Below are 20,693 nucleotides of genomic sequence, written 5' to 3'. Positions count from 1 at the left end.
TGTTATCGAGGCACGATAGTAGAGTCCCAAGTCTCGTCAAGCTATCTAGACAAGAGATACCCAGCTGTCTCCAGTCTCCATCTGTAGACTTCACACCAGGCTTATGATAATTTCGAATCAACCCGAATCATATGAATTACAACACGACTAGTTGATTATCACAAGTATAGGTGCTGCAGAAACGTCTGCTAATGCGTCTACTCATCACCAATTTCTCCACCGTGATGTAAACATGGCGCAAGCATCGTCCCCAGAATCTCCAAACAAATTGGAGTTGGAGGATGATTTTATGCACTACTATGTCGTCGACGGGGTTCGTTTGCCGCCATTTTGCAGAGGGAAGATACAGGATATTTTAGAATTTCCCTGCAGGTCGGACGATGTCTGGATTTTGTCGTATCCCCGTGCCGGTAAGCTCCATTAGAAGGCGAAAACCCTCGCTGAGCTGTGCTTGTGTGGTGTGTGTGAATTCAATGATCGTGCATGCATGCATATGTGTGGACGTCAATGCATACACTTCGCATTGGCAATTGTTTTACATCTAATTTAGATAGCGCCGTGTGTTGCACTCGTATTGATTCAATCTGATACTGCTACATTTACAAGATGGCTATGTAGAAACTGATCTAAAATGTTTTACATGTAAGGTCGAATCTAAAGTCAGATCATCCAAGTATCATCTACCTTTTTAGATCTGAGGCTTTTTTTTGGGGGGGGGGGGGCAAGTCACTCCAAGAGACAAAGGAATGAAAATGATATTTTTGTCCAGCATTTGTAACGTTCATTAAATTGTTGAGTGAACATTTAAACTATTTAGACTCGCAGAGTAATTCTCACAGTTGAGAATACTGTGTTGGTCAAGATACAAAACAAATGTAGATAAATATTTGATGCAAATGCAATAACGTGTGAGTTATGATTGAATCATACAGTAAGCCTACAATGATATGAAAGGTAAGATGGCTGTATAAATTATAGAAGACCTATGTCATTACCTGTGTAGAACTGTTTGCAGCTTTAAAATGACAAATGAAGGTGTATAATCAATGTACAACATATCTTGTATTTTGGATCCATATGATACACTTCTCTTGATATTAATTGTAGTAAATGATCCACACAATGATACATGTAGGTAAACCGTCCTTAAAGTTACAGCTTGTGTGCATTATGCACTGTGAATATGTTTATTAACTATATTTAATCATATAAATGAGACACATAATTCTGAGAAAATAGATAAAATGCACTGTATGCTTGCGAATCTCTGGTTAAATTGAAATAGTATTAAGACGAAAATGAATTAAGGAATGCATAGTTTCATGTGTTAGGCTATACACCTGTACATGTACATGTATATAGAGAAATGAAAAAAGATGATAAAAATGGCGAGGTACAGATTTTTAAGTGAGAATTATAAAGAGGGGAGTAATAAGAAACAGTCTGAGGCAAATGAGGTACAAAGACAGAGAGAGAGAGAGAGAGAGAGAGACAGGGAGACCTACATGTATTAGAAATAGGTGGTAAGCTATAGCTGAAGACAAGGGCAGAATGCAATGGGGAATTTTAATTCAAGACAAGCTCATAAAGATGGAATAATTAGTCACTTCCACAAATAAAGACACAGAGTAGGAAAGAGTCAGGCATTCACACAATTTTAGGCAAAAAGAAGTAAAAAAGGAAGACATGGGGGGGGGGGTACAGCGTACATGCAGACAAATTAAGATCCAGCTTTAGTGAAATGAATAAAGGGAGGGTACGTGTACTGTAGACTTGAGCTCCAGTGGCAGGAAGAGATGTATGATGGGGGGGGGGGGGGTAAATAGACAGATGGCTAAAGACAAATCAATTGATAAATACATATAAATATGAAGATAAATTGATACACATAGAGAGAGAGAGAGGGGAAGAGAGAGAGAGAGAGAGAGAGAGAGGGAGGAGAGTTAGCTGGAGGGTTAGCAAATGGGTAGAAGAAGCATCTATTGATACATTACATTCTCCGTCAGACAGACGTCAAAAAAAAAAATTGTCCATACTTGAGTTACATGTAGCTAGCTGGGCGTCCATAATGATAGAGCAGGCTATTTGTACCATGAATGTCAAATGTGCTGCCTTTAGCAACTCAGCTGTGAGGACTAATGTACTGAAGACTGTAATGGATGCCAAGGCACAGCCAGCTACACGTTGTATGAAGTCATGCCGATTCAGGCTAAATAATAATCAATCATTTAATTTATTCCATGCATCTAACCATCAGCCCTGTCTCCCACTTAACATCCATGCACTTTGTTTACCCCCTCTACCTGTACCTGTTCATTCCTCTTCTCTTGCTCTCTCTATCTCTCTCTCTCTCTTTTCTACTTAGCAAATTAATTAAGTCATCAGTGCACTTTCCTTCCCCTTTCCTACCCTTTCACTTCTGCACTCCCCCCCTCTCTCTCTCTCTCTCTCTCTCTCTATCTCTCACTGTCTTCCCTCTTACTTTTCTAAAAGTCATTAGTGCACTTTCCTTTCCCCTTCTACACTTTCCCCCCTCGTTCTCTCTCTTTCTCTTTCTCTCTGCCTTCCCTCTCTCTCTTTTCTGATTAGAAAATTAAGTCTTCAGTGCACTTTCCTTTCCCCTTCTACCTGTTCACTCCTGTTCACTCCCTCTCTTGCTCTCTCTCTCTCTCTCTCTTTCTCTCTTTCTTCATCTTGCTTTTGTCTTGTTTGTCATCAATATTCTTGAACCTATATTTGTTATTTACAAGTCTCTTTAAGATTCATTCCTCTTCTCTTGCTCTCTTTCACTCATTCTCTCTCTCTCTCTCTCTCACCGTCACCCCCTCTCTCTCTCTCTTCTATATAAGTAATACGCTAAGGCTCCGCGGGGGGCGCGACGTCTCCGCGAGTCCTTGTATTCTATTGTTTTTTAATGAGATCGCCGACCCAAGTTGGTGCGGCTATCTCCTCCTGAACCCTGCCCTCGGGGTACCCGTGCCCGGTGCCATCGTCCGCGGGAGAGTCTACTCTGTGGAATTGGCTATACTCCGCCCGAGGTCCTCCTCCGTGTCGACGTCCAGGGCGAAAACAGACGCGACATGCATAATGCAGGATATGCGTGACGACAGAGATACCTCATGGATATTCAACATTGACACACGACCGATGACTATCCGTATAAAATTGTATACACAAAAATCGGTCGTAAAAAAACTCGAAAAACATACCTTACCTGGCTTACCATGTCGCACGCAAGTACGCCAAAACATGTACATTTTCGCAGTTGCGAGATCGAGACGGAGCGTAGGGCTCGAGTTTTTGGCGGTCGATTTTGTTTTGGTAGAAGCTGAATCTAGACCATGAACCACTAAACATCGCGAAACTGCAATCAATTTCCATCACGATTGCTGCAATATTATAAAGTTTCCATAAATAGAGGTATGAAATTAAAGCCTATTTTGTGATGTTCTCGCCATGTTTACGTAATTTTGATAATCATTTCTTCAAAGTAAAGAAAATCAGACAAAATCACCGTAACTGACACGAATACAATACAGTGCATTGCCACGGTGAAGTGTGTGTGAGATGAGCTGAGTTGCAGTTATGCAGCAGTGTGTGAGTTGAATTCGAGTCGAAGAGATTTGACACTTTGAAATTGTTATCTGTTGGTTTGCATGATTATTGCCGCGATTTCAATATAGTTTCGTGAATAGATTTACGAAACCTGAGCTTCGAATTAGTAAAAGTATTACTAATGTCTACGTTTTTAAACGACTGTCTGATTTTCTTGTGAAAATTTTACTTTGAAAAATGATTATCGAAATTCATGGTCAGAAATAATCACAATCTAGGGTCTATTAAATATGTTACAGTTCTTGCATCAAATCAATGCATGAAAACTTAGTTATTGAACTAGAAAAATGTTTTTTTTTTTAAATAGGCAATTATGAAGTAGGAAGCCTGAAACCTTAGCCTAGACCTACTAAACAAATCTCAACAAAGTGTAGGCCTATCCTTTTATGAATTAATGAAAAAGTAGCCCCAGAAAAAAGAGCCCCCGAAAATTTCCCTAAAATTTGAAATGGAGCCCCCAAAATGAAAACTTAATTTTTTGCCTGCGCACCCCCTCTAGAATCCCGCATATTTCCGCGGGTCCTGAGTTGAGTGTATATATAATATAGGCGTGGGGTCCACGGGTTTCAAGGGGCCATAAACCCCCGAAAGCTTGGGGGTTACGTTTTTCAAAGTTGGGGGGGGGGGGGGGAGAGATCAGATCGCAGCGAGTTGAGTGTATATATAATATAGGCGTGGGGTCCACGGGTTTCAAGGGGCCATAAACCCCCGAAAGCTTGGGGGTTTTAGGCGTATAGGGTCAGATGAGCATATTTTTAATACTTTATTTGTGACACTTGCGGGTCACTAATTGGCGTGGGGTCAATACGTAGAGTTGCGTAGTGTTGCGTAACAACTACGCTGGCCTACGTTACTATATGCTGAGGGACGGAAAGGGGTACGCAAGATGAACGAAAACAATTCAACCTGTTTAATTTTTTTCGCCAGCCTACGCATAACCTACGCAGGGACTATTTCCCCATTAATACGCAGCCTAATTTCTGCGTAGTCGGTACGCCACACTACGGAACTCTACGCAGTTCCAGTGGCTTAAAGAATAACTACCGGTACAGTTGGATCGTTTTTTAAATTTTTATATAAGGCCAAATTAAAAAAAAAACATGTTTAGCTTCCTGTTTTTTTGAAAAATGGGAAGGAGGAGGCCCTTTTTTTTTTCTTTTTATTTTCTTTCAAAATGGCCGCTACGTACATTTTTCCTGACATTCGGGCTATTTTTCAAGATGGCGGCCGACAATTTTTTTTTTTCTTTTTTAAAATCAGAAATACATTTTAGCAGTGCTTTTCATGTTTTTTTTCTTTCAAAAAAAAAAAATAAATAAATAAAAAAAAAAAATAGGAGGCGGCCCCAAAAAGGAAGCAGGCGGGGACGCTGTTTTTTTTTCTTTCAAAAAAAAAAAAAAAAAAAAACTTTTCAAAAAATTTCAAAAAAAAAAATAGGAGGCGACCCCCAAAAAGGAAGCGGGCGGGGACGCTTAACATGTATATTTCTTAATGGCCTGAATGGCAAATAAAGTTCTTGGTGGTTTTAATTTAGACAGTCTCTATATATCTATTTACACCCCCGCCCCCCTCTAGGATCCCGCGGATTTCCGCGGGTCCTGCTAGTCTAATTATAATTTAAGTCTTCAGTGCACTTTCCTTTCCCTTCCTACCCTTTCACTCCTATCACCCCTCTCTCTCTCCTCTCTCCCTCTCTCTCTCTCCTCTCTCCCTCTCTCTCTCTCTCTCTCTCTCTCTCTCACCGTCTTCCCCCCTCTCTCTCACTTCTCTAATTATAATTTAAGTCTTCAGTGCACTTTCCTTTCCCTTCCTACCCTTTCACTCCTATCACCCCTCTCTCTCTCTCCTCTCTCCCTCTCTCTCTCTCTCCTCTCTCCCTCTCTCTCTCTCTCTCTCTCTCTCACCGTCTTCCCCCCTCTCTCTCTCTTTTCTAATTATAATTTAAGTCTTCAGTGCACTTTCCTTTCCCTTCCTACCCTTTCACTCCTATCACCCCTCTCTCTCTCTCTCTCTTTCTCTCTCTCTCTCTCTTTCTTTCTCTCTCTCTCTCTCTCTCTCTTTCTTTCTCTCTCTCTGTCTCTCTGTGTCTCGCTCTCTCTCCCTCTCTCTCTCTTTCTTTCTCTCTCTCTGTCTCTCTGTGTCTCGCTCTCTCTCCCTCTCTCTCTCTCTCTCTCTCTCTCTCTCTCTCTTTCTTTCTCTCTCTCTGTCTCTCTGTGTCTCGCTCTCTCTCCCTCTCTCTCTCTCTCTCTCTCTCTCTCTCTCTCTCTTTCTCCATCTTGCTTCTGTCTTGTTTGTCCTCAATACCCATGAACCTATGCATTATTTACAGACCTGTCTCTTTAGGGTTATGTATTTCAGCATATATGTATTGATCAGATGAATGAAGTGTTTCCCCTTTCCTTCAGTTCTCTCTCTGCCCTTTGTCATTTCGTCTATCTCCATTTAAGTGTTTCACCCAATTTCTCTATTTCTAAATTTTATTTTAAGGATTGTAAGGATCGATTTGCCCCCTTGTTAAGGGCCTCATGTATAAGCACAAGTTGCTTCCTAGAGTTCCTGGCCTATTCTGTATTTATGATTTGTTATTTTATTTGTGATGCACAATAAACTGAATTGAAATGAATTGAATTTAATTGAATATTAAATTGAATATTAATATTCAATCTACCTACATGTATGACTCTGCATATAGAATATTTTATTACGAAGTGTACCGTTGTCATCAAATCTTCTAGTAGTTTTGGAAACACCTCTTGAAGAAAAAAAATCCTTTATAACTCATTTTATTTATCATATTGCTTCTTTTTTGTTGGAATGTTAGCTTTACAATCAAACATGAAAAGTTAAGATAAGAAAACTACAGAGGAAGAGTCCATTTGAGGATTAGAGAGTAAAGGGCTATTGACCCAAATTCATTGCTTCAGCCCAAATTTGGTACAAGAGGATTTTGACAATACCCTTTCAAAAGGCTGCTGCTACTGCAGTCATCCGTGGTAGCAGAATAATGACCAAGGTATCATCAGACAGAATATTACTTATTCTTTAAAATAAAATACATCCCAGGGCCATGCAGGATATAACTTTTAAATGGGAATCTACCAAAGTAAGATATACTTTTGTATACGCACTGTACATGTTATATAGAAAAGAAAAGAGAGATGTTGAGATAAGGTACAAGGAATGAAGAGATATAAGAAAAAAATAGATTGGGCCTATAAAAAGAAGACGTTGTATTGCCCTTTAGGTGTCAGCACCTGGGTTGGTCGGTTGATTTAAAAAAAAAAAAATGTTGCTTTTTTCCCTGTATTGGCTGATATTTTTCAGTTTTGAATACTTTAATACATATATTTTTATTTTAAAAAAAATTCTTCTAAAAAAACGGTAAAAAAAAACTTTAATGAAAAGCAGACCGTAGATTTTAAGATTTTTCGCAAAGGGCAGTACAGCAATTTTTTTTTTTTTAAAGCCTTAGGGGATGAGCAGACAAGAGAAGATAAGAAACCACAGTTTCCCCAGTTAGCCTGTGCAATCATCATGAAATGATTTGTCACATCGTTCTCTTTATATTCATGAATTTCCCCCTCTTCATCATGACTTTAGGATGGTGTCAAATTGAATGGAAATTGTCTCTCACTTAAACATTGATTTTCCTACAATGAACAAGTAGAGGATTGCAGGACTTCAATTTGTTCAAGAACAGGAAGAGTGTAACATATGGCCGATAACTATTTTGGGAGTAGGTTTATTTTAAGAAAGCAAGAAGGTATTGATTATTCTGTTTTAAAAATAGCTGAGCAGTTCTATGATGGAGCAGTTGTATAGGTCATTCTTTGTTCGACTGTTATTATTTCTTCCATCGTCTTTCTGACTTCATCCAGGTTCCCTTTCCATGTCACTCTTTCACCTGCTTCAAGATGATTGATGTTTTGATTTTCGTAAATTCTGCATCGTCGAGCCTGAGCTTTATTTCTTTCTTTGACCATATGCATTTCAACTTTCATTTCCAGACAAAAGACTACAAGAAAAATGTTTAATACACCGTAAAAATATTGAGTAGCCTAATTCATCTGCCTAAAAGAAAGGAAAGAATAAGAGAGAGAAAGAGAGAAAGAGATTTTTTATTCCTTTTTGCTCTCTCTCTCTCTCTCTCTCTCCCCTCTGTGGTTCAAATGTCTGAAATCAATTTACGGAACCACACACGGCTCACAGACAGACGTTACGCTTGATGTCCCTCTATTTCCCAGAGGAAAGGGAATGTAATACCCTACCATAAGATAGGACTCTTGATTAAAATATAACTCTGAACCATCGCAAACAGCTATCTCTCTCTCCCCCTCTCTCTCTCTCTCTATCTCAAATGTCCACCCACATGCAACTCGATGTATTGCCAAAGAAATTGACTTTTAAAAAATCTGTCATTTTTGCTCTTTCCACAAAAAGATGACGCTGAACTACAATAACAAGGTAGCCGTGCAGTCTATGTACTTGTCCTAAGATACTCAATTCACATACAACTGGTCTGTAATTAAATGCAACCATTTTTGTTGAGTATACTCATGATAACTAGATTGATACCCCAAAACATCTCTAAAGGCTGAAATGGATTAATACTGTAGCTTAGTAGCTGTACACGCACTAATCCTAGTTCAGTAACAATAACTGATCCGTATTGAATGTAACCCCTTCAGTTGTTAAATAATTACAAGTATGACAGAAATATTATTAATATACATGTTTACTCTAGAGTATCCAATCCAATCCAATCCAAAAGATATTTGATATAGCGCCTTTTCCTTGCAGTTACAAAGCGCTGCACACATGCTCGACAATGTTTGGGCCACTTAAAAACAAAAGTTAGACACTTCTCAGAGATCAGCAAAGTATATGTAGGCTGGTAATAAAGTAATTTCTAGTAGAAAAGATGTGACTTGAGTAGTTTCTTGAACTGGTCAACAGATGAGGCCGTCTGCACAGCAGTAGGTAGTTGGTTCCACAGTATGCTATGTTAAATAAGCCTTCATGAGAATGCACTATAGCTGTGCATAAATTGACTGTTATAATGTACTTGAATGGCATATCCAATTAATTCTGATTAGATTATTCCCCCAGGGTAGTACTCGGGGGTTCATGAACTGTACATGTATGCATGTTACAGGTGGAAACATCCACACATACAATGTACAGTGTAGACACCAAATACTTGTACATCCATGTTCAAAGTTACATTGATTAAAACCACACTAAATCTAATCTTACCAAAATCGAGATGGAGATTTATAGCTATGAGTGAAATAGTTGTCTTGCCTTTATTTGACCTGGATATTTTTTCTTTGAATGTTTGAACAAGGTGGATTTAGCATGCACTGATAGGAAAGATTTCTCCCATTGGCTATTGAATTCTCTTATTCTTTAAGAGCCACCCATTTATCATTGGCAAAGGGTTAAAGCTACTGCCACCAATTGGTTCAATTTTATTTATTTCCATATTTCTTTATTTTATTAAAGTGCAATTTATGAGCTACAATATGTGCAAAGTGTGAACGGCCTGAGCTAATAACAATATCATAAAAGCAACGTTCATGTAGCTCTCTATCATGTGAAGGGTTGGTTTGTAATTTCACACCACCTTTAAAGGTCAGATGTATTTGGACTCTGATGTCATTTTGAAGGAGAACTGACCACATTCATAACAGACATGTTTATGATATAGGCTGTATAATGTTAATTGTACATTTTAGCAATGATAAGATTTCCTCAATACAATAAATTACATAATTAAAACAATGAAAATAGAAATAAAAAATATTATTTTGTCTTTTATATTTTGAAGAATTTGGTCAAGCCACAATATTTTCTGCCATCTCGTTTCTAGAACCGCAAAAACATTGTTCTAATAAAACCTAGATAGTCAATGGTTTGATTTGCCAGTGCCTTGGAAGTATTTTTTTCCTTCAACAAATCCTAAACAGGGAAGAACCATAACATGACCGTTTTAGATGCACCAAGGCAGAAGCAAGATAGATATGTTTGCATCTTCCCAACACTTTATCCCTGAATGAAATAGCGTACCCCAATTAGCCTCAACTGTTTACCTCACACCATTTGCAACCTTTAGTTCATCTTTGCCATAGGCTGCATAGCCTTTTGATGATTTTCAGTAGAAGAAAAAGAGGCATCTTATCTTCTCTTCTATTTTTAGGACTGAAGGCTCCAGAACATATCTTCTGCTCCAATACAACAGTCTTCAGACGATCAACATTGAAACAGAGATACATGTAGTAGAACATGATATTATTGTATTTTGTAGAATTATTTGTAGCAAGACAAAGTTAAATGGAGATGGATATTCATAATTCTATATTATTTTCTTACTTTCTGTTTTCAGGAGTCTGGATTCAAGACCTGATATATCTCTTGCTCCAAGGAGGCAACCTCCAGGAGACCAGTATCAGCTTGGAGACGGTAGAAGGTGCCATCTTATTCCTAGAAGGACCAAGTCCTGGTCTAGAGATGGAGATGGATATTAACAGTTCTATATTATTTTCTAATTGTCTGTTTTTCAGGAGTGTGGGTCCAAGACCTGATCTATCTCTTGCTCCAAGGAGGCAACCTCCAGGAGACCAGTATCAGCCTGGAGACAGTAGAAGATGCTATCCCATTCCTAGAAGGACCAAGTCCTGGTCTAGAGACCATCAAGAGTCTTCAATCTCCTCGTTATATCAAGTCACACCTCCCATTCCAGCTCCTACCAAAGGGAGTCCAGGAAAAGCAATGCAAGGTAAGGTCAAAGGTCATCTTTAAAGGTGGCCTCTTATAAAGAGCTTAGATTTGCCAAGCATCTTGCTCATTGCGCTATACATGTACATACAGTGTAAATATAATCATAATAATAACAGTCTGTTCTTGTAAAACGTATAAGACTTAATAGTCTCTATGCGCTTCCAAAAAGCTTTGGAAAGTATCACCCTAGCTTTAGCTCCGGCTACCTATATCGGCGCACAGTGCATTTTAAGGAATAATCCTACCAGATACCTACCCAATAAACAAAATCACGTGAAAATCACGTCAATATCAAGGTATCAACTTGAGGAGAGTTACGTTCTTCAAACACCGGACATTTACGTAAATGTGTTAATACGTTTATTGCACTAGGTCACTTAAAACACACGTACACTAAATCACGCAATTGTCACTGTAATATCACCATTATAATAACGTGATTATCCCTACCTTGGAGACCATGGTTTGGAAACCTAATACTCCCGTGTTTTTTGGTTATGAAATTATGATCTTCATAAACGAAATTATCGCGTCACAGAAACACGTGAAGCGTTAGTGATAGTTTTAGTCAAAATATCTGCGTGAAATTCACGTGAATATTACGTCGAAGAGGAAATATATTACTGTAGCCCGCGTTCAACCCAATAATTACGCAAATGTTACACAATAAATAAACCAAAATAATGACGTTCTCATCCCGTTTCTGAACATCGTCTTTTGGATCTTCCATCATTACGTCCAGGCGCGCCGGAAGCAGTTTGGGATTAGAGGGGGTGGGGGGAGGGGGTGGTTGCAAACATCCCAGAGGAGAAAGCTAGTTGCAACTGGTCCAGTTGATGAACCAGTTAATGCCAACTGGTCACCCCGGAAATTGAAATGGGCTAAATGATCCAGTTGATCCAGACCAGTTAGAATTCAACTGGTCTAGCTGAGCCATTAGAACCATTTGGTAAAACTTCCAAACAGTTGAACGGCAACAGCACTTCAATACTGGTATCGTCTGTATTTCCAATGTAAAGGCATTGGTAATAAGTAGACTTACATAATTTAATTAGTCGAAATTTTTTCATATACTTGTATTTTATTGAAATTATTTTAGTTCTAGTTAATGTTTTCCTTATTCATGTTTAATTAAATGTAATTTATACGAAGTAGCGAAATGTCCTAATAACTGGTAATTTATATTTGTAGTATTTTCGAAATGAATTGCATATAACTAAATCATCAGTAATAAAGAAATATGCTGTAAATTCAGATAAACTGTTTAAAAAACATAGATCTTCACGCACCCCATATTCAATATGCAAATTAATTTGTGTCAGCTGGTTCAACTGGAAACATGCCAACAGTCAGCCAGCAGTCATCAACTGGTGCAACTGGAAATATGCACACAGACCGGTTATCAACTGGTGCAATGAAAAGATGCCAACAGTCAGTTATCAACTGGTGAAAATAGAAATATGCCAACAGACACGGGATTATCACCACGGAACTTAAATGGTAACTGTGAAACCATCAAGACACCCAAGAATAACTCATTTTTCACACCTGGAAATCACGGAATACCCAGCTTAGATTAATAATCCGTTTGAGTCACGAGATCATCACCGCGGAACTGCTGGTAACTTTGACTACCATTTACATAGGTGTTTTAAGACACCTAATAATTACTAATTTTTCACACCTAAATATCACGAATTCACAGCTTAGATTAGTAATCAGTTTTAGCTACGTGATCATCACCAATAAAGTTATGGTAACTTTGAAACCATTTAAAAAGGTGTTTTAAGACACCTAATAATTACTAATTGTTCACACCTAAAAGTCACTTATGCCCAGCTTAGATTAATAATCCGTTTTAGTCACGAGATCATTACCGCGGAACTGCTGGCAACTTTGACTACCATTTAAATAGGTGTTTTAAGACACCTAGTAATTACTAATTTTTCACACCTAAATATCACGATTCACAGCTGAGATTAGTAATCAGTTTTAGCTACGTGATCATAACCAAGAAAGTTATGGTAACTTTGAAACCATTTAAAGAGGTGTGTAAGACACCTCAGAATTACTAATTTAATATAAACAGAGATTCACGGACAAAACAATAAGACGATTAGCCGGTGTAAGTAACGTGATTATTACCATCAACCTTGGATAACCTGTGAAACCAATCGATTAAGGTGCTTACAAGACCAAATAATTACTTATTTATCACCACCATCGGTTAACGGATAAAAAACTCGTTGCTTGGTCAAGTGATTATTTGGTCATAAACACGTGATTTACAGAGGTAAGTGGAATCACGTTACTCCAGTCGCGTGATAAATTGGTGGTTTTTAGGTTAGATGAAAACGTGAACAGGAGTACCTTTTTTGTTTAAATGAAAGCACGTGTCGATAACGTTTAAATTTAGTTCAAAAGGCACCATACTTTAAAATCACTTAAAATACACTTCCAAAAGAGGTTACTTTTTAGTGTTTTGTTTATTGGGTATTAACCTAAACTCGGTTGATTGTGGCAAATGTAGATCAATGTCTTGTCAATTTTTCCTTTTTTTAAAGAAAATTGCCATGTGTCAAGCTAGCAAAATGGCCAATCAAATATACAAAATATTTTTTCCTCCAGCTGATTGTAAGCAAAGCAATAACTTTCAGTCTTCTGGGAGTTGTTAACCTTTGAGGACACCCACCACTGAAGCTCCAACCCATCTATCACTTTCCTTAGTCTCATATCATTGTATGTGTCAGTGAATGCATTAAGCTCTATCTTAATTATTCAACATAATTTTTTGTTTAGAGTATCTTATGAAGATGTAGACATGTAGAGCATTCAGTGATAGCAGTTTGTTAAAAGAAAGAGGCAACTCTGATTAAATAAAAGTGTAGATAAAAAGAACAGATAGATCTATACCAATCATACCACATGCATATTTTATCAGTAAGTACATTGGGCTGTTATGTATGGAAGAATGGAGTATACATGTAGTAATAGAGTCAAACCTGCTGATCCCTACTTACAAAGACCACATGTTTTGGTTCCCTTGAAAAAAAATTGTCTTTGAAACATGTACTAAAGGAACCTGTCTACAAATACCACTTTTTGTGCATCCCTTGGGCGGTCACTATAGACAGGTTTTTACTGTACATGTAAATGTACTTCTTCTAAAGATGTGGACTTATTATTTAATTCTCCTTGTTATTTAATTCTCCTTGTTATTTAATTCTCCTTGTTATTTAATTCTCCTTGTTATCTAATTCTCCTTGTTATTTAATTCTCCTTGTTATTTAATTCTCCTTGTTATTTAATTCTCCTTGTTATTTAATTCTCCTTGTTATTTAATTATCCTTGTTATTTAATTGTCCTTGTTATCTAATTCTCCTTGTTATTTAATTCTCCTTGTTATTTAATTCTCCTTGTTATTTAATTCTCCTTGTTATTTAATTCTCCTTGTTATCTAATTCTCCTTGTTATTTAATTCTCCTTGTTATTTAATTCTCCTTGTTATTTAATTCTCCTTGTTATTTAATTCTCCTTGTTATTTAATTCTCCTTGTTATTTAATTCTCCTTGTTATTTAATTCTCCTTGTTATTTAATTCTCCTTGTTTTACTTTGGATGTTCTTTTAAACGAGTGTGTTAACAGGTTCATATAGGGACATATATTTGTAGCTGGCCTTTTTCTTCTACTTAATCAAGAGAAAATAACACATTAGAATAAATTGACATTGTAGGAGGACAAGCATTTTAAATGTAAATGTATATCTAAATGTTTTAGTACATGTAACAAAATGCTAATCTTTGTAAGCATTAAGTTTTAGAAGGTAATATACAAGGCCAGGATATAAATATTTCTTATACATACATGCACCATCACAAAACAGAACAATACAAGAAATAACATGTCTACATCTTCATAAGATTCAATTAGTTTATATGTTTTATAATATGCACTTTTTTTGCACATTCTTCTATATAATTCATTCATTGATGAAAAATATATTTGAAACATATATTCACAAGATACTGGACATGTGTTTTTACATGTTCTATGTTACATTTACATGAAGTCTTTAGAATTCATTCACTGGTTTTGATAAAAAATATGATGGCGCGTGATCATGTGTGAAGCTAAACATAACTAATTTTAACAAGACCCCTTTGGAACATTTCAACTTTCAAGTTGTTCAGAAAACTTATCAGTTTCATTAATCTGTACACAAAGTGTACATCCTACAATGTACAGGTAACTTATATCTGAATCTTGAATCTTGAATCTTGAATAATGTACATGAATGCATGTACATGTATGCTCAGAGCTGAGGTTGGATTATGCAACATGTACATGTACGCCTTGTTGCACAATATGCATACCAAATCTACTACATGTACATTTTAAGTATGTTATAAGATTTTATTGGATCTGGTCTAGGCCGATATTGCATGCTCTTTTAAAAGTGATAAAAGCACTCAATCCAATTCCATTGATGTTGAATAGGCATAAACATGGACATGTACATGAATGTAAAATTCAATTGAGCTCTTATTCTATCGTAAAGATAAAGTTTATTAGTCATTTGCTTTTTGATGAAAATTTTGTTTGCATTGACATTCATATATGTTCTCTTCCCACTTCCCTTCTATTTCTCTCTTTCTCCTTTTCCCTTTCTCTTTGTCTCTGTTGCCCTCTCTCTTTCTCTATGTATCTCTGTCTTTCTATTTTCTGTGTCTCTGTTTATGTCTCTCTCTCCCTTCCTCTCTCTTTCTCTCATTCTTTTTTTTTCTTTCTCTTTCTCTCTCCCTTTCCTCTCCTTTTTCTTCTCCCTCTCTCTCAATCTATCTGTCTTTCTCTTTCTCTGTCCTTTCCTCTCGCTCTCTCCTCTCTCCCTTCCCCTCTCCTCCTCCTCCTCATCTCTCTCTTCACACACACAGATCATCTACATTGCCCGGAACCCTAAGGATGTCATGTGTTCATTCTATGACTTTCACAGGACTGTTCGTATGGTACACTACAAAGGCACCTTCAACCAATTCTTCTACAGATTCATCAATAACAAGTGTCAGTTTATAATCTACTCACTTCCTGAATCATTTGTTGAGTTTTTTTTTTTGTATTTGTCTTTGTATTTTTGTATTTATGTATTTATTTATGTATTTTGTATTTATTCATTAATTAATTAACTCATTATTTAAAATTTAATTTAATTTTTTTTTTTTGGAGGGGGGGGGGGGGAGGTACAGCCATCCTCTGCCTTGATTCTCCCTTTTGAAACTCAAGTGAAATACATTCAGTACTCAACTCCTAAAATGTGCCCCCATCTTTTCATGTGATGACCTCTCTTTTGTTGTTGATATTTTAGGTCAAGAAACAATGCCAGAATGTTTCCAGTACATTTAAAATAGGACACATCATAGATTAATGTCTGTGCAAGGCTTTCTGTGAATAGATTAGAGATACATGTTTGCAAGCAGCAGCGAAAAGCGCGTATTCCATGCAGTTCGTTATTCTAATTTTACAATATTTTCAGTAACATAAAAGATAACATAATTTTTCAGAATACAGCCCCAGGTTTTGAAGAAAAACAAATTCTCTATTTTTTCTTTTCTATTTCAGTGGGTTATGGCTCCTACTTTGATCATGTTCTGAACTTCTGGAAAAATAGACATCATGAGAATGTTCTATTCCTAAACTACGAAGATGTGAAAAAGGTAAGGATCTTTGTTTTTCTGTATAATCAAAAGCTTTTGCGCAAATTAAATTTATGCAAACTTTGTGAGTTGTACAAATTTGGGAACAATTCATGCCACAAATAATTGCATCACAACTGATATAAAACTGAATTATTACGTTTGGTGAAAGTGTATTGCTGTGGAAGATGTTCTTGTATACAAATCACAAAATATCATGTCCTGAATACGGAATTTCTGGCTTTATTGTATATCTTAGGAAAACAATGGTTTGTAAGATATCGACAACAGAACAATTCTTGCTTGAGGTTCTCATGGAAACACAAATCATGTTGATTTGAAGAAGTACTAGCATTTGTATTCAAGAAACCATTTAGCAGCAATAATTTCCACACTTTTAATATTGTTGTCAATACTTTATATTTTTATATTCAAACAGGATTGTAAGATTTTGAGCAAAATGAGCATAATTTACTATTTATAATGTTATATTTGCTGATTTATTTATCCAAATGTGAGATGGATCATTTGCTTTGTACAAATCAAATGTTTTCAAATCGGGAAGAGATACATGTATCATGAGGAATATCCTTTGACAAGACATTAATCTACCTTTGCCACACTCGACCCAGGTGAGGTAAACGGGTACCTGGAAGGAATTAATTCCTTGAAATTCTAGAGCGCCGTAAAGGCAGCCATGCTAAAGCCGGAGAAATAATTTCCAAAGCTCTTTGGAAGTAGATAGAGACGTTATAATGTGATATGCGCTATACAAGAACCGAATATATTAGTATCATTAATATCCTTTGAGATGCAAGTAATCTTCTTTTATTTTCTTTCAGGATTTTCCAGCTGCCGTGATTCAGGTAGCTAATTACCTTGACAAACCTCTGGGTGAGAAGGCTATCAAAGCTATCAACAATTACTGGGATGACGAACCACTCTACAATAGGAAAGGTATGTTTACATTCATCTTCGTTCATTCATCATCATTTCCTTAATAACATTTTTAAGTAGCTGATCCCAGGTAGTAATCAAAGCTATCAATTACCATGGGGACTATTTTTAAGTAGAAAAGGTATGTTCATATTTCATTTCATTATCATTTCCTTCTACTCTATCAAAAAGCTATTGAATCTATAAATACTTACTGGGTGGACAAACCACTCTACAATTAATTGGAAAGACCGTACTATACTACAGAAAATGATAAAGGCATAACCGCATATGGTCACAGATGGTGGCTGATGACCTCACACTAAATCAGACTTGCTGTCCAATTTGTGAATCCTAGTCTGTTATATAACTATGATGCTTTTCATTGCCACCCCTCCTTCTCTCTCTCTCTCTTCCCATCTCTCTGCATCTTTCCCTTAATCTCTCATCTCTTGTTTTCTGCGTGCCCTCTTAATTTTGACCCCTCCCCCTCTATTTCTCTTTATGTGTGTGTCTCTCTTTCTCTCCCATATACAAAAAATGAAAACCACATCATCATATCCACTTCACAGTTTTTCATTTCAATCATCTACTGGATTTAATTTTTGTTTGCAGAGGATCGCGTTGGATTCTGGAGGTACTACTTCACAGTGCACATGAATGACAAGATGAACAAACTCTTACCTGACAAACTCAAGGACGCAGACTTGGAGTTTAACTACACAATATAACTAGCGCCCTCTATCATCAATGTCCCACCAACGTGCAGGAGCCTGATTAACAATCAAGTTCCTCTCCTAGCTCTGTATGTTATACAGTCAAACCTGTCTATAGTGACCGCCCAATGGAAACGTCAAAATTGGTCTTTGTAGAGTTTCCTTTAGTACATGTTTTAATGAGAAACCATTTTCAAGGGAAACAAAAAACTTGGTCTTTGTAGACAGGTTCCTTTTAATAGTACATGTTTCAACAAGAAACAATTTTTCAAGGGAAACAAAAAATGTGGTATTTGTAGACAGGTGGTCACTAAAGCAGGTTTGACTGTATTATCATTCATATATATATATTGCAATCACAATTGGATTTCATATGTATCTCCTTGAAGTAATGGTTCTAACCTTTGTATCCCCATGACAAATGTTCAAATTCTAAGAATATGCTTGATTGGCATGTTTGTTGAAAATTATATGCTTCATAATTGGATGTCTTAAAGTGTGTCTTTCCAGCTTGTGCAATGAGTTTTATGCAAATGTTTGTATTTATTTATCCTGACCTGTATGTATGGTGTTGAACTAGTAATGACTGGTCTAAACTGGTACAAACCAGAATGAACCAGTATCATAACTCCCACTCTTGTAAGCAATGAAGCATCTATCAGTTTGGTCCTATTGAACACAGTTCAACACTTTCGATATCAATTAACTCATCTTTCTGTATGTTACTGATTATTCATGCTAAGTACTGTGAAACCACCAGAAATTTTGCCTCCCTTGAAGTGTCCACAAATTTTGCATGGGTTTAAGATTCATTAAAGTTTCATGTCGTGAAATAAAGCAATCTCAACTGTCACAAAACTAAATTTGGACGATTTAGAAAAGTTTCTTGCCATGAAAATGTCTGTAAATCAGGCATTACAACTTGTAAATGATAATTTCTCAAAAAGTAAGCTATTCATTTCCTTGGCGTGTAGATAAATATAAACAAAGAATGAGAAAAAGTTATTAAAATGAATGTTTATATTAAATGTGCATGTTTATGCAGCACTATCATGTATCATATTGTTCTGTGATGTGGTATAAATTTGTATATATTTGTCAAATATACTCCATTCCAGTATCACTATATCAAAGTTGAACCTAGTGATGTATAAAAAAAAAGGGGAAAAGTATATATATTTCTTTATTCTTGTGCAATACATGTTGATGCAAGCATGTAAATATGCCTTCTGTGCATTTATTCTTATGTAGATTCAATATAAAGAAAGTTGTATAGTGAACTTTGTCTCTCAAGTAACAGAAAGAAATTAGTCAGAATATAGTTATCATAAACATGGTTGTCCTTTTGGTCAATTGTTCACCCATCTTACATGCCAGTAAGTGTAATGAATATATAGTTCTGAACGCAAGTTTCTACTCTACATGTAAATTCAATCTTAACAATAAGAAAGTGATCAGGTACATGCATTTAAAGGAAATGCAGGTATTCCAAGCATGTGATTTTTAGGAAAAACGCTAGTAACAATTTTTATGTCGAGGGCAGATGCTGCAACATTGACATCTATTTTTGTTATGTCTCTTCTCTGAATTGATTTCTTTTACCTTTTGATTAATTTTAGTAATAAATAATTTTCCATAAACCCACTGCATAATGGAGCAGGGCAGGGCAGCCCCTGTATTAACCTTATGACAATGAATTAATTCAGTAATTACTGGGTTTACCATTTGAAATAATAAAAGGTGAGGAGTTCATACTTTGGCAACAAGATATTGTAAGAGTAAAATGCTTCCAGGTTATGCGGTGGTCACATCCCGCCGTACTTGCAAGTGCGTGCTGTCTACGTGCAAAAACGTGGGCAAACTTTGGGTATCCGTACGTGATGAGTACCGCCTCTGTACGGATTTGGGAGCACGCAGACACACCGTAGCACTTTTAGTGCACGAGGAACTTTCGCTGCGTTCGGGCTGCGTTCGGGCTACCGATTCACCCCAGTGCGTGTGACGTGCGTGCCCGGTACTGCCAACGAGCGCACAACGCACTGACTCCGTGCGTCTTTTAAAGGCGCACGTGATAAGTGCGTGGGCCGTGCTTACTCGCCACTTCCCCCAGTTCAGCTATCCAATGAGCACGCAGAACTCACGTGGACCGTACCGAGTAAGCACTTACAACGCACGTTGTTCGCACTGATTTATGCAGTATATAGTCTCTTCGGTGGAATGGGCGGCATCTTGAGGCAGCAACAGCTGGGACTTCTAGAGAACATCGGAATGTCGTCCTATATAAACACCGAGTTCATCGCACGTGCACGCACTTACAACATGCGAGTGAGTAAGGACACCGTACGTGAGCAGCACTTGTAAGTACGGCCTCCGTACGATAACGTGGCAACCGCACGGAGACCGTACGTTGTAAGCACGTTGTAAGCACTTACAACGCACTTACCACGTGCGCAACGTACGATGCACGCAACCGTTCACGGCCAGGCGTGGCGTACGGGCCACGTACTTATACAGTGCGTGTGACGCGCGTTGACGGTACTCCCTCCCTGCCTTTGCCACTCCCTCCCTACGTTTTCAGAAAAAACGTGGCGGCCGTGGCCTCCCCAAAAACCGTACGGACTAAAAACACGCACGGTGGGATGTGACCAACGCTTTACACAGTGGCAATGTGGATTATTTTATTATTTTGTGTATCATTGAAGATGATGGTAATATCATGAAGGTTTAAACAATCATACTTTCTATATCATAATTTGCTGATAAAAGCTTTCGATTTTTGTATCTGCGTAATATTGTTAAAAAGAAAAAGCTATATCACCTCTTCACAGTTGTTTCTCATCTGACAAAATGACATATGTATCTTAACTGGATATAAGAGCCTTTAAGGTTGTGTATAAAGTTATACTTGTGTTGCTATACAGTTTTATAAAATTACAGTATGTTATTCAATCTCGTTTTA

General features: G+C 37.1%; 1 protein-coding gene across 1 annotated transcript; it reads left to right on the top strand.

Annotated features, from left to right (window-relative positions):
• Positions 1–194: 194 nt before the first annotated feature.
• LOC581563 (sulfotransferase 4A1) lies at positions 195–17,943 on the top strand. The gene is made up of 6 exons (XM_781552.5): positions 195–410; positions 10,179–10,393; positions 15,327–15,453; positions 16,009–16,103; positions 16,925–17,039; positions 17,634–17,943. The coding sequence occupies exons 1-6, from the start codon at positions 233–235 to the stop codon at positions 17,747–17,749; spliced, it is 846 nt and encodes a 281-aa protein (XP_786645.2). The 5' UTR covers positions 195–232; the 3' UTR covers positions 17,750–17,943.
• The last annotated feature ends 2,750 nt before the right edge of the window (positions 17,944–20,693 follow it).

Source organism: Strongylocentrotus purpuratus, unplaced genomic scaffold (genome assembly GCF_000002235.5).
Source record: "Strongylocentrotus purpuratus isolate Spur 01 unplaced genomic scaffold, Spur_5.0 spur5_scaffold_17, whole genome shotgun sequence".
In the NCBI taxonomy this organism is placed as follows: domain Eukaryota; kingdom Metazoa; phylum Echinodermata; class Echinoidea; order Camarodonta; family Strongylocentrotidae; genus Strongylocentrotus; species Strongylocentrotus purpuratus.
The sequence above is the reverse complement of the archived record's forward strand: the minus strand, read 5'-3'. Positions and strand labels throughout refer to the sequence as shown.